The sequence below is a fragment of the Brachyistius frenatus genome, unplaced genomic scaffold (genome assembly GCF_029030835.1).
Source record: "Brachyistius frenatus isolate BFR_SWC_R1_liver_20210118 unplaced genomic scaffold, ASM2903083v1 Contig_88, whole genome shotgun sequence".
Taxonomy (NCBI): Eukaryota; Metazoa; Chordata; class Actinopteri; family Embiotocidae; genus Brachyistius; species Brachyistius frenatus.
The window spans coordinates 1,322,117-1,349,751 of record NW_027210687.1 but is presented as its reverse complement, the minus strand read 5'-3'; the positions used below and the strand labels follow the sequence as shown (position 1 = coordinate 1,349,751).

The 27,635-nt window shown below is 41.3% G+C and overlaps 3 protein-coding genes across 6 annotated transcripts in view; 1 reads left to right on the top strand and 2 right to left on the bottom strand.

Annotated features, from left to right (window-relative positions):
- clec16a (C-type lectin domain containing 16A) overlaps positions 1 to 7,247 on the bottom strand; it is a 40,795-nt gene extending 33,548 nt beyond the window's left edge. For 2 of the 4 annotated variants that reach the window (XM_069709974.1, XM_069709977.1), the window contains exons 1-5: positions 7,012 to 7,247; positions 5,870 to 5,998; positions 3,394 to 3,527; positions 2,173 to 2,321; positions 347 to 452 (exon numbers count right to left, since the gene is read on the bottom strand). In XM_069709974.1, the coding sequence (XP_069566075.1) occupies positions 347 to 452; positions 2,173 to 2,321; positions 3,394 to 3,527; positions 5,870 to 5,998; positions 7,012 to 7,085 (592 nt within the window). In that variant the 5' untranslated portion in view covers positions 7,086 to 7,247. The remainder of the gene's footprint in view (positions 1 to 346; positions 453 to 2,172; positions 2,322 to 3,393; positions 3,528 to 5,869; positions 5,999 to 7,011) is intronic. The other 2 variants (XM_069709976.1, XM_069709975.1) reach the window with 1 other exon arrangement.
- A 260-nt stretch (positions 7,248 to 7,507) lies between these two features.
- Positions 7,508 to 11,042, top strand: dexi (Dexi homolog (mouse)). Its single transcript, XM_069710060.1, has 2 exons — positions 7,508 to 8,456; positions 8,642 to 11,042. The coding sequence occupies exon 1, from the start codon at positions 8,080 to 8,082 to the stop codon at positions 8,347 to 8,349; it is 270 nt and encodes an 89-aa protein (XP_069566161.1). The 5' UTR covers positions 7,508 to 8,079; the 3' UTR covers positions 8,350 to 8,456; positions 8,642 to 11,042.
- Positions 11,043 to 12,073: 1,031 nt separating this feature from the next.
- Positions 12,074 to 25,340, bottom strand: ciita (class II, major histocompatibility complex, transactivator). Its single transcript, XM_069710058.1, has 22 exons — positions 25,222 to 25,340; positions 22,190 to 22,249; positions 21,368 to 21,403; positions 21,157 to 21,207; positions 20,105 to 20,209; positions 19,911 to 19,970; positions 19,021 to 19,068; positions 17,745 to 17,972; positions 17,055 to 17,105; positions 16,739 to 16,846; positions 16,595 to 16,657; positions 16,270 to 16,487; positions 14,843 to 16,161; positions 14,235 to 14,771; positions 13,905 to 14,084; positions 13,749 to 13,820; positions 13,534 to 13,614; positions 13,348 to 13,431; positions 13,108 to 13,191; positions 12,925 to 13,008; positions 12,455 to 12,538; positions 12,074 to 12,366 (listed from the first exon to the last, which is right to left on the bottom strand). The coding sequence occupies exons 1-22, from the start codon at positions 25,313 to 25,315 to the stop codon at positions 12,291 to 12,293; spliced, it is 3,723 nt and encodes a 1,240-aa protein (XP_069566159.1). The 5' UTR covers positions 25,316 to 25,340; the 3' UTR covers positions 12,074 to 12,290.
- Positions 25,341 to 27,635: the final 2,295 nt, after the last annotated feature.

Below are 27,635 nucleotides of genomic sequence, written 5' to 3'. Positions count from 1 at the left end.
AACCACATACTGAAGGCAACAAGACATTGAAAGCCAAAACTTCAGCAGACTTTGTATTTGTGTGTGTTTGTTACAGCGTTACCTGTTAGTCATGCTCACGCCACAGAAGCAGCAGCAAGAAGAGGGAGCACAAAGAAAGGCGGTAGGCAGTCCCAGCACCCTGTGAGTTCCTATGGATGTGTGTGCGTGTGTGTGTGTGTGTGTGTGTGTGTGTGTGTGTGTGCGTGTGTGTGTGTGTGTGTGTGTGTGTGTGTGTGTGCGTGCGTGCGTGCGTGTGTGTGTGTGTGTGTGTGCGCGCACACGTATGCATGGTTAGCATGTGCGCATGCATGTTCCCGGGACTCACCTTTGTAGACGTTGAGTGTGATGGTGCGGACTGCGATGCGGACCATGCTTTCAGGGTGGTTGAAAAACTTAATGGCCTCGGTGTACAGGGCAAAGTCATTAGTGTGCTGTGTGTGAGAGACAGAGAGGGGGCGCCGGTGAGCAAGGCGCGCTCAGGCCGTCAAGGACCACAGAGAGAGAAAGAAAGCAGCTAACGGAGACAGAAACACATTGTGTTTTTGATAAGAGGAGCATACATATAGTATCACTTCTGTTTACTAAGAAAATGTTCAAATGTAAATCTGGGCAATGCTTTACACAGAAGAAAAAAAAAAAAGAAGAGTTATTTGAAGGTGCAGAAGAATTACATTTTGAGAGGATGAAAGATTCCTCTACCTTCAGTAAACGACTAGCCTACGAGTGAGCTGGTGGATCCGCTCTGATCTTATTAAATCCATGATGAATGTCTAGTCGGTGTTGGTTGTTAAAAAGATTGGTTTCAAAATATGAACAAGCTATTGTAGTGAAACGCTCGTTCCGGCGGAACCACGGGGACGTTCGCCTCCAACAGTATTCGACATATGTTAAGATACCAGCATGTTGCACTTAGCAGATCCGCATATGACAAACCGACAACTCTTGACCTTACTGCCATCTCTCTCTGTGCCAGAGCCTGATCCTCCACCCAACCATTCCTCAGTCACTTGCGACCTCCACGGTGACAGTTCGGAGTCAGAGAGGAAACCGTCACCCAGAAGTCACAGCAAATGAAGAAATGTGACCCTGATACCAAACCCAGACCGGGAGATCGTACTCTCGCTTTAAACATGTGGCTTGTGAAGATCTGACAGGAACAGGGCAGGACACTCAGAGCTCATCCGATGGCGCCATCTGGAGGACAAGAATCTCTCAATCGAGATGATTTCAAAACAATTCTGATAAATTAATTGAGGGAAGATTTATGACTATGGTAATTAAAAGATGTTATTAAAACATTTTTTTTTGTGTGCAATTTAGCTTTGCATTTCAACTCTTACTTTCCATCAGACTTACTGTGTGTCAGCCAAGTTACTTAAAACGCTACAAGAAAGAACGGCAGGTTTTGCTTTTGTTGGTAATTGATAAAAACAAGTGAGGCAAAGTGAAATAAAGCTAAATAAATATGTAATAGATGACTTCCCAGATAAATGCTCTCAGATCTACACAATGGGTCTGGTTTTGGCTTCAGGGGTAAAGCTACCATCAACAGTACACCAATAACTTTCCCCAGTGCACACAGGCCAACGGAAACACTATAGATACTGCTGAAACATTGAACGGGAACAACATCACAAATCATTGAGCTGGTCAGGATTCTTTGGCGTTACCATCTATTCCTGAACAGACACACAAAGACACACGCACAATCACAAAGAATATTCTTAAAATGTGTTGGTATCACGTTCTAAAAGAGAAAGATGCTTCTTGTGTACAAAATGTCCTAAATCAGCCCATGCAGGCAGGACGCTGATGTTTTGACACAGGAAGTGTGCTGCAGATTAGAAAATAAAAGCAGCCTGATAAGGTCAACTGGCTCAAAATGCAAGTGAAACAGCACGTTCGACATTCTTTGACAAATTAACTTAATTTTTTATTAATAAATGAAAAAGAATTATGATAATGACTTCTATTTTGTGTCCACCTTCAAAAATACATAAGGTTGCTCAATTGTAGCAACGGACTTTGATTTTCAGCCGATATAATTGTTCGGTTCCATCTCCTTCCTCCCGGTCGGTCACACAAAATGCCCAATAATAGACTCTGAAAGACAGATCCTCCATGTTTGCACCCATCCCTCTGTGGCCTCACCTCGTTGTAGAAGAAGTGCACCGTGTGGTTGTTGAGTTTGAGTGACAGCGTCTTGAGGAAGGAGATATAGTAAGCCATGATCTCCTCGTCCGAGAAGTCAAACTTGTGGACAATGATGGAGTTGACGTGGTTGTTCGACAAGAGATAATCTGTGAGGAGAGGAGATCAACTTCATAAACAACTGGATCAGATTTGTTCAAGTGATGTGTTTTAGCAGAGAAATACGTATTTTTGTAATTTACTGCCATTCTTCTAATTTACCGCTGAGAGGCTCAGTGTTTATTCTAACAGGACACTGAGTGCGTAAAGCAGAGAGTGGATCTGTGTGTATGTGTGTGCACTGCCTTTGTTTTCAGATCAACAGCGAGGCTGAGCTCCTGCAGCGACTGTTGTGTGCAGTGAACATGAGGAAAGACTTCAGTCCTGCTGCCACACTGCAACTGTAGGTTTTTAAATACCTCTACAGTTTACCTAAACGCAAACCTTACTTCCTTTATACTAATAAAATATCAGCCCACTGTGAAACTGGCAGCATATGAACCGTTGAGCTTTTTGTTGCGTAGCAACAAGAAAAGAATACAACAGGTTGCTATGCATTATATATTTCAACAAAGAAGGGCAGTGTAGCATGCTTTGCATTGTTCAGCTAACAAAACATTTTAAAAAAATCTAACACTTTTCATATATTGTTTGAGCCCTGATGTAATAAAATACAACAACAAACTAAAAATAAAACAATTATAAACTGATTAAGGGCTAATAGATTAATCATTAGTTATAGTCCTAGAGTGAATTATACTGTAACTTCTTTCTAATATTTTAAAATCTTAAATACATAATTGGTATAATGCACTCCAACACAACAATACCATGAATTACAGCCTCATAATGTACCATCTGTCAGCACAAAAACAACAACAGCACCAGTCTTATGAAGCCCAGAATATTATAATCAATGTATTATTTACTTAAACGAAGTGCATTCCACCTTGTGATGGGGCTTATACGCATTTTGTCAAAATCTGAATCAGAACCAAATCCACTTTAAAAAAGAGACATAACTTTAGACAGAAGACTTTGTTAGCATCAAAGCTTAACAAACCTCAGGATTTCATTTACCAGGAATCGCATCTTAAATACAACCAGCTACCACAATCCATCACTCTCATCATACAAACATTTGTATTTCTTTAGTCAGTGAGTGTCAATGCAAACTCTTACATAGGGAAGTCTCGTGGCTGATGTTCTCAAAGAGTATGTTGAGGGTCTGGAGGAGCTGAACACACACGTAGCGTCCAGACTTCTGACGCAGGATGTTCAAGAAGAAGGCAAACATGTTCTTCTCCAGGAAGAAGCTGATCACAAACAGGAGTGAAAACACAAACAAACAAAGGAGTCAATTCATGATGATTTCATCACAAATCATAATGATCCAAAGAAGAATGTTTGACCTATAAAGCATCCTGGCGGCTTGTCGTTAACATACATACCACATACCCACAATGTCCTTGATTAAATTCTGGCTCTTTGTTGCATTCATTACCCGTAACCCCGTCATGTTACCGTTTATATCAACACTATCAAAATCTAATAAAGGAAATGAGCTAAAAGCTAATCTTAAAAGAAGAAAATCATCATTTCTGTGTGGCAGTACGCTGATATTTAATATTCACAGACTGCTCATTACATTCCAAACAAGCTTGCTGTTCATTGGACCTGAGGGCTGCAGTACGAAGCAAGTTTTCTTTGCCTGATCCAGCTCAACAAAGCGGAAACTCGCTGTCAAGAGATAATCGTGACAACGACGGTGGTTAAGCGCTTCCTCTGTTAACTCTGAGCACGTTCACGTAACAGAGGAGGTGTTTGCATCATTTGACCAATCACAAACATCAACAAGTGTACTGGCAACATATTTTACAAACAAGGAGCAACTTATAATTTAATTCTTAGATGTTCATGACATGTATGAACGTTTTAGTCTTATAAATTCACCTGCAGCCCCGGAGGTGTCAAACGGACTGAGGAGCAAATAAGAAATAAATATAAAATCAGAATTCAAAGTGGTAGGTAGGTTTACTGTCATAAGTACAGCAAGTGCATCAATCAGTCTCTGTTGTTGGAAAACACCGTGAAATTAATCTATTCTATATTTCATATGAAAATCACCGGGGAAAGAGGTTTGTCAGGTCTCTGAACACTCTGCCCCCCTCAGAGGACTGTCTCACTCCACTGAGGACTGTCTCACTCCTCTGAGGACTGTCTCACTCCACTGAGGACTGCCTCACTCCTCTGAGGACTGTCTCACTCCGCCTACCAAGCTCCACTGGCTCTTCTGTGATTGGTGATGGCAATTTTCAGAGAGACCTGATTGGTCAGTAAGTGATACTTTAGTACGTTTTGATCCGATATAAGCTGTTCCGGACCAGGTTAAGTTCGCAGCATCAGTTACCATGGTGATCTAGCCAGCTTGAAAGCTGGCTCTCAGCTTCGTGACACTGACAACGCTGGCTTTAGTCTCAACATACCTCGCTAACCCACTAATCTCGCTTCGTAGAACACCCCTCAGATCTCAGTTGTTAACTCAGATTATCCTACAACACATATATAATATACGAGTCTGAACACATTACGTAGGGAAACTTTTCCAGTCGTTGCATCCTACGCAGCGTAAATATAATATTTTTGCATAATAATAATATTTGGTCTGCTCCAGTTAGCCTGCATCTCAAATGAACTATTAGGAAGACTTCAAAAATACCCAAAAGCTGTGAGCCAAGAAAATTATAGCATTCATTTGTTTATTTTAAGGATTTCCTCATATCAACAAATACTCCTGCAACATCCTCAGTGGCTCTTTTTGTTCTACACTATAAAGTCAGAAGTGACAAACTGCGGAAACAGAGGTGATGACATGCAGGAGTGTTTAGTTTCATATCAGATGCTTCTGATTGAAACAATAGTTTTACGAGCCAGAGTCCCCTGAAATCTTTTAGTGGGTTGGGTTGAAGAATGTGAATCATTTCCTGCTTTTAGCAACATCTTAGATACAAAAAACATTTAGCTGTTTTCCCCTTTTTTTTTTTTTTTTTTTTTTTTGCCTTTTCATTTATGTTAATTTATTCTGTATGTTAAAGTTTGATCAAGTCAAGGTGTTACAGGTTTGTGCAAAGCCTGTAGGACAGGAAGCAAATCAGCTACATCTTTGATAGGCAGTTCTGATAGTTTGCAGTCAGAAAGGGGGGGGGGGCATTGTGGCTCATTTGTAAGCAAAGTCGCCATATGCAAGGCAACTGAAGGTAACAAAAAAGATTATGGTTGGGATCATGAAAGATCTCCAAGTGTAGCCTGGAGTGTGATTATAAACATATGTGAGTGAGTAATGTTGGGCAAAAGAGCCTCTGAGCTGAGGTCTGCCTGCTCAAAGTGCTTCAGATCAGCTGATCAAACATGACTTGTAAAAAAAATCCATGAGACGCAATCATCTAGCGGGCGCTCTGAGAGCATTCACAGTTGATTAGTTTACAAGTGGGCATCTGTTCAAATGCATCAGTGTGGGAATATAAGAGTGTGTGCACATTTAGCAAACCCAGACAACAAGTAGACACACAGTTCTCACTTTGACGGCCATGCTGGAGTCACATCTGCATATTACAGCTACAGGTGGCTGATCAGACATGAAGACATTACTGGGACTTACTCAAACACAGAGCTGTCATTCTGGTCGCCCCAGATGAGGATTTCCGTGATGGAGCGGATGGTCTCCACCAGGAGGTTTCGATTGTGGTCCGTCACTGTGGTGTTTTTGGTCAGAACGTGGTACATATACCTGACAGAGAGACATGGAAGGAGGGAACAAGTGTGAAAGACAGAAATAAAAGCAGAGCTCTGATCAAATGCGTGCGCATGTCCAACTACCTTTACACTTAATGGTAGAAAGACAGGGTGCAGTGACCCAGAGATTTTTCTCAAAGCTGCTCCACACAGTTAAATAATGAATGAACTGACCACTGACCACCGGGGCTGGTGGTGATATTACTGGGCTGTGAGCAGCGTTAGGCAGGTTACCAGATCGCTAGTTAACATGTTAAAAATGTAATAAGTAATGTGACTATTTTAATTACTTCTTTAAAGTAATGTATTACATTTAATTAGTTTTTGGATTACTTTTCAAACAGACGTTTAAAACTGCCCCCCCTCCCTCTCCCCCCAAAAAAGCTCATGAATGCCCCAAAAAAAAGTTCCTGCAACAAGCCTACGACAGGTTGCTTCTAATTTGGAGTCAATATATGATCCAAACATTGCAGCTTCATAACCACTCCTATCATATCAACACAGACGTGAGCTCGATTAATATCATCGATCATCTGATGCACCTGTTTAACGGAACAACTTTGGACTCTGGTGACTCCAGTAATTCCCTTCACCTCCTTCGACCTGCCGACTTAATCATCCACGGGACGATTAAAAAAAAAAAACAGCTGTACAAGGGGCCTTTAAAGGCTTGATGCTCACACGACACACACATTTAAAAGACCAATATTCAATGTTTGATGCTGACTTTATAGTCCAGAACCAGAAGAGACGAACAAGCGTCAACGCTGTTTGTTTGTTTGTTTGTTGTTTTTTTTAAAGGGTACAGCTCCTACGCGCTCGGTCGTAATGATATCAACCTGACAGATGACGGTGTTTAGCAGGCTGGTCCGTCCGGGAACCCGCGGTTCGTTCACTCCGACGGTGTTATTTGAGCAGCCGATGAGCGGGCTGACCACGACGCCGACGGTCGTTTTCAACCGGCGATCATCGAGGCTAACGTTAGCACATGTAATGCTAACTACTCACTTCAAATGGTCCAAGGAGTGGATATTTTTCGCTTTTCCTTGTCCTCCGACCCAGCTCCGTGACCGGCCGAACATGGTTGCGGTTTTAAAAAAAAAAAAGGTGGGGGGGGGCTGTTTTGCCAGGAGAGTTGTTGTTGTTATTATTATTATTTTTTTTTAGCAATGGTTAGTGTCGGCATCTATCCATTACTCCCACTTTCCCGTACAGATAGCCACTTAGCAAACTGAGGGTGATAGGCGGTGATGGCAGCGCCGATTGAGGTGGGGGGTCGTTGCGTAACAAGCTTTTCGGCGGGTGGTTGTCTGGGAGTTGTTGTTCTTTCGTTGAGGTTGCAGCGCCGCAGCGTGCGGAGAAAAACTACAACGTCGACTTCCGCGTGCCGGCGGTGACGATTACAACCCGCGACGTGTCCTGAGCTGGACTGACTGACACCCGTAACGGGCCAATCAAAACGGAGTCTGCCAATCGGCGAGCCAATCACGCGCCGAGGCTTCAGGTGTCGCTTCGTGGTCTGGACTGTTTAAGATGCGGTTGGCAGAAATGTTAGAAGAGACATTGAGCTGTTAAAAAACGTCGTCAGACTCGTGTTTCTATGAATGTCGCGTGTTTCCCGGAGCGGGTTTGTTTAAACGAAAGAAAAAAACAACAACAACAGTACGTTTCCTGTTGAGATGTTCGCGTTTATTTTGGCTGCAATTGCATGCAACTGTTTTTAGCACAAGCCAGCTCGCCTGGCGTGAATTCTTCCAACCCGAGCGACCCCGATGTCAAGAAGGCGTCGAGCCAGCTAAGAGGATATTTTAATACTGCACGCCCGTTGTTATTATTAGCTATGAACGTATTGCCGTTTGGTCTTCCGGTTTTCCTGTCGTTTTCCTCTGAACCGGACAGATAACCTACCACTAAAAAAAAAAAAAAAAAAAAAACGTCCTCCGAGTCACCGTCGCAGGTCGAGACGAGCCGAAATGGACGCCACGGTCCCATCACCCCAGACGGCTTTCCAGCTGGAGCTCCAGACCGTCCAGGCCTAACACAAGAACCCCCTAACCGTGGCTTCCTTTCTTTTCTATGACACTCCCAATTTATGCCCAACTAGATTCGGTGGAATCGCTCTTGGACGAACTCCCATATATGTTTTATCTGGGCCTGTTCTTTGTGAACGTCCTGATCCTCTACTATGCCTTTCTGATGGAGTACATCGTCCTGAATGTGGGGATAGTATTTCTGCCTGAGGACATGGACCAGGCGCTGGTGGACCTCGGGGTGCTGTCCGACCCGGCCTCTGTCCCCTACGACACGGACACGGAACTGGACGTGTTTGAGGGGTATCTGGAGTGACGAAGGCGATCCTGAAGGGGGGGGAGAAAACAACTTCAGGAGGTGGTGATGATGCTGAACGGGATGCTGTCGCAGCCTTTTTCTCACAGAGACACATCAGTCAAAAAGTAAGTAGAAACAAGAAAATCTGTTTTGGTTTTGGTTTTTTTGCTCTCGTGTCTTTCTTTTCTGTAACAAGCGCAGACCTTTCCGTGGAGTGAAATCTCAAGCCTTTTCTTTTATGTTTTGATATGAGCTCCCTAGAAATGTTTGGTGATTATCTGCTGTGCCTCTTCTGTGTCCACGCCCTCAGGTTGTCTCGGCTCAAAGGAAGGTAGCTGAAGGAAGAGATTCAACACCGCCAGCCACGTGATCAGCGTCTGTCCCAGGGGAAGAGCACTCTGCACTAAATCAGCTGTCAGCGTGCCGCCTGTCTAATAGGTTGTCTGGTTGGACACCAGGGGGTCGGCACTGGCATCTGTGGACACGATGAAAGACGAAAAGCAAGCACAACGTGCTGCAGGTGGAGAGAGACGGCTGTTCCCTTTCGAAGAAAAATGAATGTTTTCGGAGATGTGGAGCATGTTCCACAAGATCTCGCCAGTTCAGATACGGGAGCCCGTACACCGAACAATTATCCAGACCATGCAGGACCTGGCAGTTCCCTAAAGCCAGTTAATGAAAGTTTGCCACTTCAGTGCCAGTGAGATCTCTTACAAAGTGAGAACTGTCAAAGTGCGGGAAAACAATACCCACTGCGGGCCTGATGAATACTTAATCACTCACAGAACAACTTGTTTTTAACAGTTTGAGTCACGATACAGAATCAGTTGCTGTTTTGCAGGCTCGCTGCTTCCAGAGGCTTCATTAAAAATGTGTTGTTTGAGGTCATCCATGCTGAGTGTTTGCGTCAGGGATGTTACACTCTCTCAGGAGCATGGTTAGGAACTCTGGGCGAACAGGCAAGACATAACACTCACACTGGACGTAGTCTATAAAGCTGTAAGATATAGATCAGGCCAGTAGATCAGGAACACTGTGTCACACTTGCCGCACTCTTTACTGTAATGCAGAAAGTATTGAAGTATCCAGGAAGAGGTTTTTTTTTTATTATTTGATACAGGAAGTCTATGTTTAATCTCACATAATTGGGGTCGTGCAAATTAAATTTTCCACCAAACAAAAGTGAACAGTAGAAGATTAGTTATGAGCAAGTGTGTCAAATCTCATGAAAGAACCTCAAAGTTCTTTGGATTTTTCTGGTTTTAAGACTTGAGACACACTGACAAGACTCAATGCATGATATTGACTGTTTTTTTTGGTTTGTTTTGTCTTTTAATTTGGTTGTTAAAATTCTCTTTTATTGCATTTTGTGGTTTGCGTTGTTGCAGATTTAGACTTCCTTTCATGACATGTACATTCTTGATACAGCAATAATAAACTAGATTCGAGCAATGGGGCAATTGGATAGTTACATAAATGAGATCATGCAGAGAATCAGGTAGTTAGATGGGCTTTGATTGGTTGTGGAAGGAAACCGTGTTGTGTCAGTGACGTACGTAAAGAGATGGTTCAGATTTCCTAGGCATTTATAAGCTTTGAAAGTAAATCAAAGATGAGCACTTGCAGCCCAGTTTATAACTAAACACTGATTGTGGAGGCGATACAGAAGAACCCGTATTTGCTCATATCTGTCTTCAAATTGTGCATGATAATCATGACATTGTGCTGGTTGTCAACCAAATAACTGAAGCCATACAGACAAAAAAACAAAAAAAACTCACAATATTTCCACATGCATGTTTCACACTGTAAACCAGCTTTAGTCCAGAATTTCATTGCCTGACGGATCATTACACAACGTCTCAGCGTAGCCCGGCTGTTCTGTTCTCCGTTCACACCGTTCTGATATCATTTGGAACAACACTTTGCCTAGTCAGCTCGAATTGCACACTAAATATAGCCAGATCCACAGCCACATGCTGCAATGAATTCAAAAGAAAAAAGTCATGCTGCAACTCAAGATTAAGGATTTAAACTTAAAATAAATCACATCCTATAGTAAGACTGTTTCTCAAAGAGTCGGTGCCAGAGTTCAACCGGGATCGGATCGCTGGTAGCTGATGCCAAATTCTCTCATCTTGTTGGAGTAAAGCTGCCATTAAGCAATATTTTGTGGGAACACTTACTCTTTGAATTTGTGTGTATAAATCAGTATGTCCATAATTTAATAAAATTGCTCTGAAACACCATTTAGATCACAGGAAACTAAATCTCAGGATAGTATGCTTCATCAAATATTGTTGAATATGTTTGTACATAATTTGATCCAAAACTAATCAATACAAGGGCTTCCTGAATCATGCAGAGGTTGTTGTTTTTTTCTAACTAAAGGTAAATGTAATGAGTTTGATAATTCAGATTTAAAAATCAAGCTGTTAAAATGGGAAGATCCTCGTTTTGTACAAAATATAAATCCTTCTTGTCAGATGCAGGTAGAAGACTGTGCCACTTCCCAGGCATGATGCCACACTGTGCAGGTCAGGGTCTGTTCAACTCTGCCCACATCATCATCATGAACACATAACCTCCACCCAGTGCTTGTGTCATCATTCTACATCTGCTTGTTCGCAGACATGCACATGCTCTAATATAAGCTATGTAACAGAGTTTTATTTTCCAACGTGTATTTAATAAACTTTGGGTGAACGCCAGCTTTTAGCCTCTTACTTCAACTGTCCTCATGCTGTATGTCGGATGATACTGAAGGTAAGCATGTGCTCTGCTGGTGTCATGTTATATTTTATCCACAAGAGGGAGTCAGAGCACCAGAAAACAGCAGCAGCTGGTTGGCCTGCTTTGAAACCTCAATAAAGGCAGGAGTTCACACTTGTTACCATCTGCAAAGCATGCTGGGAATAGACTGTAAAATCTGGGCCTGACAACTGACATGACGTGTCCTGATGTGATGTACTATAACTAGCTGCTGGACCCGGACTGATTAGCCATGCAGCTGTAAAGCTACTGTGATTGTAGGTGGACATGAAACTTTCTCACAGTCCAGAAAAAGTGATTTGCATCAAACAGTTTCCCTTTTCGTTTGCCAAGATTCAAGCTTGACTTCTTCCAGTAACACATCAACCAATAATAATCATTATGCTTGTATTTATGAGATTTGTTCTGTAAAATAACTCCATTTTACTGCACACAGTGAGGACTGAATTGAGCTCCTTTAGCCGCAGTCTGCAACCACACTTCTGCTTGCATTTTCACCTTCCCTATGAGATCATTTCCATTTAATTTCACTTTTAAATATGAGTAGAGCTCACCACGTTTTTAACATTCAAAATCATGCTGACCGTCTAAAATGGTGATCATGGTGACATCGAGTAAACATCACTCTATACAGTCTTAATGTTAAAGGATTCACAGCGGTAACATATTAAAGTAGGAAGCCTTAATACTGTTGAAGATCATTTTGCAAAATGGAGAACAAAAACCCTTTTGGGAAGGAAGTGAAAAGAGGTTTTTAATAAACTGCTGGAACATGTGAAATGAGTAGTGATGAGGAGCCTAAAAATAAACGTGACAATAATAAACACTTTATTTAAATTGAAGCAATATACAGTGTAAAGCCACAGACAAACAGTGCAAACAATGAGATAGTTTTTTGTCATAAAAAAGACACTTCAAATGCAGCATAAAAGGCTTTTCAGGTATTTAAAAAAGTAATCTATGTACAGCTATAGTAGTGCAATGTGCTTCTTTAATTTGAATCACCAAACATCTACAGTCGACACACGGAAGCACTGTGTGTATTTATTAATAAACTAGTACAAGCAGCAAATCAGTAGTTGTTTGCAGTGCAATCTCTTTTTATTCTTCTCACTTTGCTATGGACATACATTCTTTGGATTGTGTAGTGTAAACATGCTTGCAAAATTAAAAAAAAAAAAATCATTCTATTGGCAAAGGATCCGACTGTCCTGCTGCTGAAGTCTCTCAAAAACTCCGCCTGGGATAAAATGGTTCCACATCCTGTGACGAGATGAGCCGAAACAAAGTCAGAAAATGAAGAAGATTTGGACAAAGACACAGTGTGAAGCAAAAGGACATGATAGCTCACCTTAAAGTCTTCATCTTTTTGCAGTTTCTCAGACTGGCTCCCAAGCTCTGTGCTCCAACATCTGTCAGCTTGTTATACGTCACGCTGTCAAACAGAATAAATACTTTAAATGTGTTTTCAGAGCATTTTTACTGCACTTAGAGATAGTAACAAATCAGGGGCGACAGACCAAGAAATCAACTATATACATCAAATTTCTATCAAACCATATACTAGAAGTTCCTCTGCTGATGTGCCGTTTCAATTCTTGTTGTTGTTTGCACAAAATCACACACAGAAATAACATTTGTTTGTATTATTTAGATATAGGAACAGATGCTCTGTGTTTTTGCAAGATATTTTGTGTTGAAATATTTTTAGTCATATATGCGGACAACAACACACCATCTGTCTGCTGTGGGTTAGCACACATAAATATACACAGATGAAATAAATAAACGTGTAGTAATATCTGAATTGTGTGGCCTTACTCCAGGTCAGTGAGGGATGTCATTTGTGGGAGGATAGCAGCTAAACTCTCTGCCCCTTCGTCAGAGATCCCATTACTGTAGAGACTGGAACAAACAAAGTGATGGAAAGGGAAGTGAAACTACGTGGCTCGACAAGTGTGTGACATTTGCAGGTGTTGACGAGTACATGTGTGTGTGATGTACCTTAAACAGTGCAGTTTGGGCAGGTGCTTCAGTGTGGTCGTCAGTTTCTTTACTCCCTGGTCTTCTATACAATTCTGTGACAGACTGGGATCCAGAAGGAGAAAACAAACAATTGAACACACATACATCAAGTTCTTACTTTTATAAAATCTAGATGATGCAATTTTATTCTATATTTTTTTGTTGTCTATTGAGTTCACATAGCTATATAAGTCGAGAAAGGGGTCAACATATACTCACTTAAGTATCTCCAGGGAACACAGTGAGATCAATGCATTAGCCAGTTTCTCCGCTCCTTTGTCCCCTATCTTACAATTCTCTAGACTGAAGGAGGACATAGAGACTGTCAAATACTTGAAAAACATCTCATAAACACAGAGAGTGATGCATTGAGAGAAAACTAGAAATAAAGGTGTGTTTACGTACTCCAAGTGCTGCAAGTTCTGCAGCACTGGAAGGAGATCCAACAGCTTAGGAAGAGCCCGGGGACCGATCTCTGGACTGAGCCTAGAAGAACCAACAATGTCATCATCATCATCATGCTTCTCCTTCTCCTTCTCCTCCTCTTCCTCTTCCTCCTGCTCATCATCATCATCATCATCATCATCCCTATTAAATTCAAATATGAAATCTCAACTCACTCAAGCTCCAGCTTGTGTAGCTCTCTGACTGCTGGTACTCCCTCTGCCAGGATGGAATCTGATTGGCTGGAACTACAATTGAGAATAATGCACATTTTAACATGTTATAGAGCACATCTAAATGTATGAGTGTCTATGTGTGTTTGTGTGTATTACCTGTCTGATAGACTCTTGTGCACATGTATGTTGACCAGCTTTGCCAGGTGCTCTATGTGACACACTTGTGTTGCTTTCAGAGGGTGGATCTTGAACTTGGACACTGCCCCTTTCAGGAGCTCTTCATCACCACTCTGCTGTAGCTGCTCCCAGAGGGTGATGACATCAGCGATGCATGCCCTAGGACACACACACAGGTTCAATTTTAGATGGTTTGACATCGGTATCAATTGACGATATGGAGCATTGATGAAGACCAAAAGACTAAAGCAGGATTTCAATTAGCCCCATGGGTAAAAAAAAGCTGCTTTTTAAAAAAAAACGCACTACCTGTATGTCTTGATGTTCTTGAGGCCCACCAGAGCTCTGAGTCCACAGATCTGTATCCCAGAGTCCTCCAGATCCAAACAAAAAGTTCTCCCTTCGGTTGCACCTCGTTCGAGAACGTTCTGCACGATGAACACATGTGGCAGGCTGAGAGGAACTCTGTGAAATGTCAGGGATTCGGGAAGATTTGCTGCCAGACGATTCATCAGTCGTGTGCTGGCAGAGTCTCTGCTACTCTCATCATGGGTCAAACTTGCCTCATAAACATAGTGGCATGTCTCAAGCACCTGGGCAGGGCTCAGGTCACCAAGGGAAAGACCTTCCAAATGTTTTGTTACCACAGCCAGCTTGCTGACGACCACATCTCTGAAGACTCTCTCTGTGTATGAATGAAGCCTCTGCAGTGTTGTCCTGTTGTGGAAGAGCAGGCCGACAACAAATCGCTGAGTGAGCTCCATCTCCTCCCTTTGAGGTTTCGGTCGACCCTTTGGACCTAACTGGAAGGAGAGGGTCTGGAGAAAAGTTCGTTCCGATACAGTCCTGGGGAAACGGAAAGAGTGTCAGCGCACTGAAAGTGAAAGAGTGGAAAAGGGAGTAAACTGTATTTTTACCTTGACAAAGACAAATGGACTGCTGCCAGGTAACTCTTAAGAAAAGGGTTGGCCCACAACAGGACGTGGTCATCATGTCTGTTTTCCTTCCTCTCTCCTTTCTGTTCTCCTCCCATCTCACATTTGTCTTCTGCTCTTCCTTCCTCCTTCTCACCACTTGATTCCAACGGCCTCTTCCTCAGGTGATGAGAGAGAAAGAGACCAGTCCTGAGGCCGAACGCCTTGAGTTTGGCAGTTATGGCCTGTCCTTTGGACAGGGTAGAGGACTTGTCTTTGACCCTCTCCCAGGCCAAAGAGCTCAGCTGCAACAGCAACTCCCTGTTCTCTGTTTTAGCTCCTTCCCTGCCAACAGTCATTTCCTCACCCACTTTGTCTTCCTCTTTCTTCTGTTGTTTTGCTCTCCTTGCTCTTTGGGTGTGAGATGAAGTGCGTACCTGTGCTCTGGACGTTGTCCGATTATTTTTGTGACACCGCTTCACTTGAGAACTATTTGAGGTTTGTGTCTGGGTTTCAGATATTTGTGTTTGAGCTGCAACATATGAGCATGTGCCCCCACTGTCTTTTTCCAGTTTTAGACAAAGCACTTGATGACAGAGCTCAGTCAAAGTTCTTGGTAGGACCTCCGAACTTTTGGACTGTTCTAAAACCAGGCACACCATCTGACACAGTGCCGGGTTACAGCAGAGGAAATGTAGATATCTGCTACTTTTTAAAAAGTCCAAAGCAGATGCTCTGAGAGCAGGAGGAGTGAAGTATTGAGACAAATATGTCTCTACATTTGCTGAGGTAAAGCCACACACCTCCAGGAGGCTGTCCACGCGGCGGAGTAGCTGGGTGGCAGCACCTCTAGGCCGGGTGGAGAGTAGCAGAGTGCAGCCTGGAAGAAGGACCCTCTGAAGGATGGCAAAGTATAACTGCCTGACTGTGAAGGTCTGTGCCTTACTGTCTTTCTGCAATGATGTTATGGAGTCTTTTTCTGGAGCCTGGAGTAGAGTTTCATAGTTCTGCAACTCGTCAAACCCATCAAAAATGATGAGCACTCGTTTGGGGGCTGCAAGTATTTGAGCATACACTGTGTCCGGGTCCATGCAGGACGGGGCAGAGCAGGAGAGGTTGAGAAGCAGCGTCTGAAGGCTGTAGGTCGGCTCCGTTAAAGTGAGGTCTTTGCCGTCTAATAAGAAGACAAAGTCAAACTGGGGGATGCAGTCTCTGGACCAGTCAAGGCACAGCTTCTTGATCAGAGTGGTTTTTCCCATGCCAGCGTTTCCAAGCAGCAAAATGTAGCGTTTCGGCTTGTCTCCATTTGAGCTTTCAAAGATCTGAGTAGAAAAGGAGAGACCCTGTGAGTTATAGCCAACAATCAGTTGGAAAAGGAAAAGACACAGACAGAGCTGGTAAAACCTTTGTGGACACCACTTCACTCTGACCTGACTCGGTCCCAGCAAGGTTTTTTGCCGATCTGTATCTCCCATGATGATTAGTTCCTTGTCCAGGCATTTGCTTGTGGTTTTTCCAGAGCGAAGAATCTCTCTCTGGCACACTTGTACTTCCACGTAATGAGAGGTCAAGCTCAGACCTGGCTCCATATCCTGGCAGGTTTGACTCATGTGGACTTTGGCTTCCTGAATGTAGTCCTTTACAACCTCTGAAGCACAAAGCACAATACAATGCCCTGATGCTCCTCCACAAAACATTGAATTGTGTTTTCAGGAAATTAAAGATAAAATCAGAAGAAAGCATGTTGTAACTTACGTGGAATGTCAATAACAGCAGGAGACTGAGGAAGAGGTGAATCCTTGTGAAGAGACATGATCTCTGAAATGAAACAATTCATAATATTTATGACATGACATTAACTCCGAAGGAGGAAGGAATGAGACAGATACTGATGCTCACCACTACTGGGGGAGACGGGTGTGGCACAAGAGGGAGACATGGCTTTGCTAGCTGTGAGAGAACCTGATGGGGATGAACTCATGTGGGTCGGCGCTACCGCACCGTTCGCTACAAACACAAGAGAAGACAAATTAAAAGACTGCATTCATACACAGTATTTGGTACAGAGTGTCTTCCATGTTTTTACTTTACAGGCAGAACTAAAACTGTAATTGTTGGAACCATAACTAGCAGAACACTGACAGAGTTACATCTCTACATACAAGCACATAAAGACAAACACACGCGCGCACACACAAATAAGTTTTTTACTTACTTGGTGAGAGTGGTGGCACTCGGTGTCTGGAGGGTGGTGAGGCAGCAGGAACTGTATTAAAAACAGTGGTTAGAGTATGCACTGCTGATACAGTACAGGCACAATAAACATTAGATAATAGCACACAAATGTTTTTTTAAAAACCAAAAAAACTCCCCTAACACCTTAAAGGGACTTAGATGTGCTTTGTCCTTTGCTTTCATTCAGTACTTCCCGCCTCTATCTCCACCACCCCTCCATCGCTCGCCAACAGCTCAAGCTGGTATAATATGGGAAACATCCCGCAAGATGACAGGATTGGCTCCTTAGGTATGTGACGTATGAAACCTTGGCTGACCAAATCCATGTGTCCAAGTATATCGTTGGTAGGCTGCAGTTCAGTTTAAAGAAAAGAGACCCAAAGACTGAGGCCTGGCAGACTATGCTTTTAATGCTGGCAAGTCTTCAAAAAAACCTGTAACATAATTCCTTGTCCCAAACTATCTAACAAACACAACATTAAGATCCAGTAGGACTAGGACTAAGATTTTGGCAGAGTAAGTATGGAAATGTTTATGAAAAGTGGCCTGTTGACACTCTTTTTTATGTTATTACAGTTGTGTGATTGCTAACATAGCTGCATCTAAGCAACACTTCTTAACTTGACGACTGGATTTAATGGGGAATTAAACCCTACAATGGTTGACTCACCGAGTATGTATGTCGGTGCAGCAGCTGTGTTGGGTAGCGGCAGCTGAATAACAGGAGGAGGAGGAGAGAGATGGACAACCTGGTATCCTGGAGAGTCCGGGATGGTGATGAACTGAATGGGAATGCGATGTGCTGAAGGGGAATGGTAGACATGAAGGATTTTTGGTGGCGGGGTGGACATGCCTCTCACAGTCTCTGTTGGACTTGGCCATGATCCTGTGTGGGCACCTGCAAAACAACCACAACGTATTTTCTGCAAGCAGGTTTTGTTGAGGAGTCGGAACGATGAAAACAGGCGTACAGCACAGTTTTTAAGAGATTTAATTCAATTCAGTTTTATTTATAGTGTAAAATCACCATGGAACAGGGTACTGGTACACATTACAAATGCAATAACTGACAATGAAATATTGGAAATATTAAAATAAAAAGTAAATAAAGAGCAACCTCATTAAAATATCATTGCCAGACCAAAAAGATAGTAAACAGCAGAGTAACTTCGTTAAAAAAAATACTGATAAAATGTCAATATTGGAGGACAATTTAAAACAACATGGTGTAGTAGCCACTGCCAGGAGAGCAAGTGAGAGCATAAAGATGGGATGAACGATGTCGATTTAGTGTGCCCTCGTTATAAATTTAATTAAAAAGGAAAGTGTTAGGCATATTCTTTCGTCAAAGACGTAAAAGGCATTCTTATTGCAAACAGAGACTTAAAAAACAACTACTAAACTGGACATTTTTAATCACGTTGAGAAATAAAATGGATCTTTAAAAAGCAGCAAATTAATCAGGAGGAAGTTCAAGTGAGGTAAAAGTTATTCTTTTGATTCATCAATGTGACATTTCATCTGATGACTTCAAAATGAAACTTCCTGTTTCTTGACCTGCATTCCAGAGCCTCTCAGGAACCAAGTCAAGCAGGACCAACCAGCATCTGTTTCAGCCGTGAGTCTGACGTACTGCAGCCTCATGTGATTTACCTGGTCTGTAAAATGGCTCTCATGTACAAAGACTTCTGATGTTTTGGTCTCTTTAATGTATCTTTAAAATTACAGCTGCATATTGGTATTTGGTATTTTACTGTGCAGTTGTAGCTATTCCCTTGATATTTGAGTCATGTATTACTATTTGCTAACATACTGACATAACCTTTGTCCTTCTTTTCTCTTAGGCCCTCCCTTATTATTTTTCACTTTCTTATTGCCCCTTCAGTTTAACAATCCAAACAGATTCCCTGAGAATACATTTCCAGCAGGAGTCGGTTAAAACTCACCTTGAACAACAGCTGGCTCAGCCTGCGTCTCATTGTTTTTTGGTTGACCTGGAAGAGTTGAATAACCAATGTTAAAACAAGGTTTTTAGCTTACCTCACATGGAGACACCAAAGAAACCCAGAACTGCCAGTCTGAATACTTCTGACCATAAATTAATTATTGGTCCTTTAGGACGCCTTTCTATGGAGATTTTTTACTGCATATCTTATTGGAAAATATTGTTTCCGGGACCATATCTACGTGTTAGTGGGCTTTAACTCCTTAACTATGAATCAGGTGACCCTCTGAACACATGCTCTTTTAGATTTTTGACGCATTTGCCCTTCTAAATCAGGCAGCCATTGGTTTACCTTCATTGCCATATGATATAAAAATCAATTAAGAAACTCTTGAACCTTCCACATTAATTTAACATGAATGCTGACTTGATGATTCACTTGATCACTGTGATAACTAAAGAAATTCCCCAAATTTCCCAAAGGATGGTCATAACATGAGAGCCAACGGCTCCCTGAAAGTATACCAAATACATCCACATGTCAAAAAGACAGTAAGATGATTTGCAAAATGGTGAGCAAGTACTTAGAGTCAGTGAACTCAAATATGCAAAAGCAGAGAGGATTTACGGTTGTTACCAGATTGTTAAACAGAAAGGAGAAAGGAATACCAGTAACAAAAAACATTGTTGTTCAGTTATGGTTAGCTGATTTGAAGATTAGGTTAATATAAGATTGGACTCTGGATTGTTATGACTGACAATAAAAAATACAAAGAGGACAGCGACAAAACATTAGTTATGATAGCTGGCTGATAGGAGAATGACCAGGTTATATATTTTGCTATGTTACACATTTGATGTAGAAATGTAACAAAGGAAGAGTCTGGTCACCTGTTGTTCTTTGCCTTTTTGCTGTGGGGTTCTCATTAGTCCATAGTTGTGACTGAGGGACTGGAAAACAAAAAGGTAATATATAAACCTGCTGCACAAACAAGTACAACTGATGAATTGGTACAAGTTTGCAGACTTTTGTAACTCTAAGCCTAAAATTGAGTTTAGTAGGTTCTTGTTGGCTGGTAGTTTACCTCTCTTACTTTTCCTCCTGGTTTTTGTTTTGTCTGTTTGTTTGTTGTTCTGTTCCTGCTGGTGGTCCCCAGGGCTGGGTACTTTTGTTGCTATGGGAACGTCACCTGAAGTGTATGGAAGAGGAAGTAAAACAATCAGTGAAGCAGTTAGGAGACACAATAACTCGAAACTGTGGTTACTGTCATGCATTTCAGAACTGAGCTAAAAATTATGGCCGTTAAATGTTGTTTTTAGACATGCTGATGACCCAAAAACGGAACGGAACTTGAAACTTCACTGAAAACTACCACTGCAGTTGAATGTCTCTGCCAACCAGTCAAGTTTCACTTTACATTCATGTCCGTCAGAGCTCATATAATATATGTAGTGAAGACTTTCAAGGAATTCAGACAATAAACCCGATTCAGATAGAAAACAAGTCCTAACGGTAAACGACGGTTCAATTCTAGATGTTGCTACAAAGAAGCCACGAAGTCTAAAAACATGGACGCTTCACACAACATCAGTGAATGTGAAATATGGTCAGCATCTCCTCTCCTGTTCCTGAGTGATTTCACTGAATAACAGTCAGAAAAAGATTGTTCCAGAATAGTTTTGTGAGGACAGTGTGACCTCTGATCATATCAGTTCATCGTGGAATCCAAGTGAAAGTTGGCGAAGAAATTACCTCAAAGTGTTCATGAGATATGGCTTTTTTCACAGCCATCCGACAGAAGGAAACCATAAATAAATAATGTTTCCTGCCATGGTGTGGAGGTGTAAAAGTGTTTTTTCTCTTGTATTTATTTGGTGTTGTCTGAGTGTCTACTGAGTGACTACATTGTTTTATTTATTTAATTTTTGGCCATTTCCTTATCTCTCTTACTCCATTAAAACCCAATAAAAAAGAAGCCTTACCCTGTTCTTTACCTGACAAAATACAGACATTACCATAAAGCCTGGTTAATGCACAGTATGGAAAATTAGTAAAGTTATTTGCATTTCAGGAACAAACATATTTTGTTACCTAATATTTGTCAGCAGTTGCAAAAGAACAAGACAAATTTCTTACCGAGTTCATCCGTGTTCTTCAACGATGAATCATCAAAGAGCAAATTTGTATCTAGGAGGGAAAACATGTAATTTGTGTAAGTTACATAAATACATGCGAGTTTGTGTTTAATTACGTGCATTGTCTGATAATACAAGCAACATGAAATACATCTTTCACCTGAACAAATGTCTGCTGTAAATGAGTGAATGAATGTTTGGTTGCAACTTACCAGGGTAATCAACCATCATGTATTCTAATAAATCATCTGAAACAAATGATAAACATTATCAGAGAACACACTTGCAACAGTTTGCTCTACCGCTCATTCAGAATTCCTATAGGGAACCGTTTAAATTTCATAATTCATCAAACCTGCATATCTGTTTGTGGAACTGCTTTTCTAAATTGTCTCGATTACTTTTTTGCGTCGTACCGGACGAATCACAACTTTATCAGCATAAATCAAGACAAGGGTGGAAAATATTCCAGTTCCTGCAGGAGTGCTGGGTAGAAATGACCGAGAAGACCACACAACAACAACACAACAAGCTACAGGTGAAAATGTTCAGCAACTACAACCCCCAACTGCAGTGGTGCGGGGTCCTGATTCAGTTGATGTCTTGAAAATGTCAACTATATCACTGATTTGATTATCTAATCAAAACCACCTCACTATATTTTATATTGTCCTTTCTGATGATGATATCAGCGTATCATCAGTTTTGTTTCATTCATAGGCAATTGGAATTAACAAGGTCAGGTTCAGACTGTGTTGGATAAAAACAGGGCATAGCAGATCTCTTACTTCATCATCACCTGAGACCATAATTTACAGGTTCATCCAGTCATTCAATTTTCCCATGTGTTTCCAGAAGAACCTGGATTTTAGTATGTTATATGAGTCTGTTATCTGTTATCAGAGCGGCTTAGAGCCCAAAGTGACCATATTTGGGCGAGCTGGAGCATCTGACTCGATCTGATTGAAAACCCCATGATACCATGTCACGCCCTACCTGGCCTAATATCTAATTGAAGATGCAACAACACCAACCTGGCAAATCTCCAAATTCAGAGATGAAGGGGTCCTGGTCCACTTCCAGCATTTTGGCATCTAATAACACACACACACACACACACACACACACACACACACACACACACACACACACACACACACACACACACACACACACACACACACACACACACACACACACACACACACACACACAGAGAGAGAGAGAGAGAGAGAGAGAGAGAGAGAGAGAGAGAGAGAGAGAGAGAGAGAGAGAGAGAGAGAGAGAGAGAATAGCAAATAAAAGAGGAGAATGGTTAATTACAGTCTTTGGTCCTTGATAACAAAACATGAAAATACATAAAGTACTATGTGGAAGTTGCACTAAACTGATGAGATAACATCAGATGAAGGTTTGGCAGAGTCACTGCTGCCACAGCTTTCTTATTTGTTATCAAGCTTGACACGTTTCCACATTGAACTTCAGAATTTCCTCTTTGCTGTTGTCTGTTACATAGCTAAATACGTGTTGAGCAAATCTACCTGAAAATAAAACACAAGTCATGAATATTTATGTTTTTGTGCCAACAGTCTGATTGTAAACGTAACACTTCTCCTCTTCAGTCTGGCCAGCAGTGTTTGAAGAGGGTCTGTGGAGCATTTAAGCCAAATGTACTAAAGGACATTTTGTACCACATTACAAGCAAGTCAAAATGTCACTTTGAACAGTTTGATAAATACCGACCCCCTATTCCTATATATGTTTTTTTGAAGGTGGAGAACTGCAGCATGAAGCAGTGATTTGAGGGGCACCTCAGAATCCCTTTCTGGGAGATTCCAGAATCCCTTTAGTTAAAACAAGCTAAAAATGCCCCAAATTATATTATTAATAAGAAATGCCATTAAAGACAATAGAAACAGGTCGTTTGGGAAAATCAAGGGCAGAGGAAGGAGAGTAATAGGAAGGAGAGAAGCGAGGACACTTCTGTTCATTGTTAGGACCGCAGAGGATGGTGTGTAAAGAGAAGTCTTGTGCTACTTTGAGATCTCCTTACTTCTGTTTATAATGTGTGAATGTGTCAGAATGCTCAACTGTGTTAAAGAAAACCTTAAAATCCATTCGAAGAAAGAAAGAAAGAAAAACTTTTGATCATTACAACCCCACTGCATCAGCGAGGTAAAGCTATAACATTTTAAGAGGAACAAATATATATGTATGTCCTGTAAACAACAATGCATATAGGGACCATAACTAAAATAAGTGTTTCTGGCAATTTGGATATAATATTATGAACCAATAAAGACTGGTTGACATGGGCCTGAATGTCAGACCACCTGAGTCCATCAGATGTGTCCGCAGGCTAAAACCTGTGATGTCTGATAATAAATGAAGTACTGGTTCAGTATACAGGTAGCATTGGGACTCACAGCTGGTCATGTGAACATTTGAAGGAGTCTGTGTGCACTTCTGACTTGAAGAAAATTGCAACTTGTAAAGGGGTTCCCTTTTGTCTTGCAAGGTGTAACTTATACTTTGGAGGCACCTCAGGCTAAAGCTAGTGTTGGTCTTCCATTGAGAACTTGCACAGCCCAAACACAATTACTTTTGTATGATCAGGATCAATCTGTATAGAATGAGCCATGAAACCTTGGACAGTAGAAGAGACAACATCACTTCTGGTACCAGGGAACCTGACATGCATGTCTTAATGACTCATTATCTTGTCTACACTGAAACACAAAACTGACTGATGATCCCATTCATCTGGAGAGAGGTAAACAAAACAATACCCCTCCCATGTTTATTCTATGATGGCGGATATAGTTCCCATGTTTTAGGAGCTGCACAGTCATTAAAAAAGTTGACCCAGAAAAAGGTGCTCCTGCTCACTTCCAGTCAACACAACCATGACAGGTGGCATGTAAAGAGATAAACGGGCACTTCATGGGGAGATTTCACAGCCAACTTTTCTTTCAGCCCTGGGATCTTTTATTCTCAAGATGAGTGACCCCCCTCAGACACACACACCCTGTCTGAGTAAAAGCCATCAGATCTGACTAAAATCTCTGCTTGTATGTGAGAACCAATACATCTTGAATGAATCATGCATCAACTGTTTCCGATTATGAATTAACTTTTAGTCTGCAATTGCTGCACAGGTTAAGGGTGGAGATCGGACACAAAACTACTCAGGCTATTTCAACCTAGTGTCGAGGAAATGGCTTATAACGATCGATAACACACAAAAGGACCTTTGTAGCTTTAATATAGCACCATGCTGCATGCTCTGACACAGGAAAAACCCTCAGTAAAAAAAACAACAACAACGAATAATAACTGCATACAACTCATCAAACAGGTATGGTGAGAAAAGCTGCAAGAAAGTAAAAATGAGCACCGAATAGTGTTAAAACCTGGTCATGAAAGTGTTAAATACCTTGTTTATTCATGTACACACGCGCGTCTCCATGCTGCCTACTACTGTAGTGTTTAATGTTGCCTCAGTGAATGCGCAATTAAATCCTGGCAGTTGCCTGGAAATCCCCCGGAAAACCATTTTTCACAAACACTTCTGGACAGCAACTTGATTGTCGCGCGCGTGGGGTGCTGGGGGATAACCCACCCAGACACCAAACCACAGCAGGCGCAAAAAAGTTTATTCGCCCCACTCTTCGCCCCCAACTAAAAAAGTTTATTCGCCCCATGAAGTGCAACTCGTATAAAAACATCACAGTAAAAGTAAACGTCGACTCTCATCAAAGCAATATTAATTTAACTATTTCAATTTAGATTATTTACAGTCAGAAAAAAATAAATAAACCTAATGCATATTTCGGACCTATTTCTTTAACTGACCACTTTACGCACAGACAGTTATACATAAAGCTTCTATCATTTGAGAAAAATTCCATAAAACAGCTCGATATCATGAACAGATGGCTCAGATAAATCGAGGAAAAGCACAACTGATGTAAACCACCCGACATATTTTCCTTTTCAAGCCTGCGCACTTGGAATAAACGCGCACCCCCCGCCCCATCAGCACTGCATGGAAGGTCATATTCACCTGTCGGGTCTCCCTGGATGATGCTCAGGACAGCTGAACTTCCTGCTGTATTTTCCCCGATGCGCAGCAAACTCCAAGCCGCGCGAAATTTCATTAATCTCAGTTTATATTCTTGGCTGACCTGCCGCTCCAACAAGTGCGCACAACCAGCAGTCTCACAATAAAACTCTGCTTTTACTTTCACTTTTCAGACACGCCAAGCTGAGGCGCTTTGTTGCGCAGAGGGTCGACATCAGCAGCCTATTTCTGTAACAAAACTGCAGTTTCTGTTTAAATCTGCAGCTACTGATCAGCAAACAGTTTTCCAAAACCAATCAACCATCACTTCTTCAGTGACCACCTGGTCAGTGAAAACAAAGTCACTGGTTCTTGTGACAGTAAAATTAAAGCTAAAATTAACTGACTGCGCATTACCACATTCACAGCATGCTCAAATGTTGTGGATTTTAAACCAGCAACTCTATCAGCCAATCTGGTGAAAGAAAAGAGCTCCCACCTTTCCTCTCCTGTATGCTCCTAATTGCATCTTTTAATGGAGTTCAACAGGAGCGCCTTTGCAGGTGTGTCCAAAATATTTTTCTCACAGACCACTTATTCATGTCATATTTCTGTAACCTTCTGCACTTGGCCAACAATCTAAAATAACCTTTTATTTTTATTTATTTTTGTTACTTGACCTTTATTTCACCGAGAAGTCCCATTGAGATACAAGGGAAACCAGGCCAAGATAGCAGCTCTAACAATTCAGACATATTAAAATGCAGCATACACAACATACAATACAAAATCCACAATAAAACAGCAAACCAGTGATTCAAACACAGCAACCTCTTAAGAGAAACAAACACATGACTCAGTCACCACATTCTTTATGATGCCCTTAAATTCATGGATTGATAAGAGTGTGCCTGATTTTAGATAATTTTGTGGTGTGTTCTATGACCGAGGTGCAGAGTAGGAAAAAGCACTTCTTCCCAGATATGTCAGAACCCGGGGAACATTAAAAAGGAAGCACATGGAGGAGCGTACCTCATAACCACCAGAACAAGAACAGAGAGGGTAATAGAGGTATGCGAGTGGCTAAGGATGCCTAAGTTTATAAAGAATGCAATGGTGAGTAAGGGCCTTAGCATCTTTAATTAAAGGTGGAGTTGCATGGTTCACTGGATCAAAACTCCTTAAAATGGAGGAGGCTGCATGTTTATACAAAATGTCACCAACGCCAATCCCCGACAGAAAAGTGGCTTCCATAAGTTTTTTCTTGGCATTGAATGTAATATAAGGTTTATTTCTGAAAAAAAAGACAATCTTCACTAAGCTTCTGAACTAGATTAGCAATATGTATGTTAAATTGAAGCTTATTGTCTAACCATATACCTAAGTATTTGTATTTGTATTTGTATTTGTATTTGTATGAGGGCACCTTCTTAATGGATTTATCATCAGATGTTCAAATGCTAAAATCATCAAGTAACTGTGAGCGAGATTTTGAGAAGATCATTATTGAAAATGGGGACAGCCAACACTGACATAAAAGTCCCTGACATTGATGATTTGTTACTGCCCCTATATATATACTGTATATCTATATATATCTATATAGTGTGTATATATATATACATATATATAGTGTATATATACACCATATATACTGTATATATATATATGTATATATACTATAACTACATCTGTAAGTACTTTAATATGATTTTGAAAGAAGTCTCAGTTATCTAGGACATTTGAATTATTGTTATTATTAAATATGAACTTTTCCTTCATTTATCTCTACATTTAAATCTCTGTTTTCTTTTCTAAACAGTGCTACCCGCATGTGCGGTCAGCCTAAATGCTACATGCAGTATGTTAATGTTTGATTCTTTTGTGACGTGGTTTTACCTGTCCGGTTCCAACTATGTGACCACACCTGTATAAAACAATCACAAAACACCAACCCACACGCAGCGTCTCTTGGTGGACAAGGAACAATGGGGATTTTCAAAGTGGAAAATACCGACTCCACCAGTTCACTGTTGTCAATCAGATAAACAATTTCCGGGCCAAACTGCCACACACATTACAACAAACAATGAGTGTGTATCAACATATAATTTGTACATGCATGACCAGAAACACAGTCATATGTCCCTCATTTCAGAATACAGTACATTACATTGATTTGCTTTCATTTCCTACAGACTTAACCTCAGATTAAACCAAATCTTTGCACTAAAAACTTATGATTTATGTTATAGGGACTTGCTTTTTGTCTCCAGAAGGAAGTCGAGTCCCCACAATGTGACTACGAAGCAGGTTTACGTCCCAACATCATGAATAATACAAACAAACACACACACACACACACACACACACAAAGCCAATCCTCGGAAACATGATTCTCTAACCTGGGGTGGGAA

Excerpts from the sequence above, each read along its gene's own strand:
- dexi (XM_069710060.1), top strand. The coding sequence starts at position 8,080 with ATGACACTCCCAATTTATGCCCAACTAGATTCGGTGGAATCGCTCTTG.
- ciita (XM_069710058.1), bottom strand. The coding sequence starts at position 25,315 with ATGAAATTTCGCGCGGCTTGGAGTTTGCTGCGCATCGGGGAAAATACA. Across the intron at positions 22,250-25,221 it reads CATCCAGGGAGACCCGACAG|ATGCCAAAATGCTGGAAGTG; the intron begins GTGAATATGACC and ends GTGTGTTATTAG. Across the intron at positions 13,009-13,107 it reads CCCAAACTGCACTGTTTAAG|TCTCTACAGTAATGGGATCT; the intron begins GTACATCACACA and ends TGTTTGTTCCAG.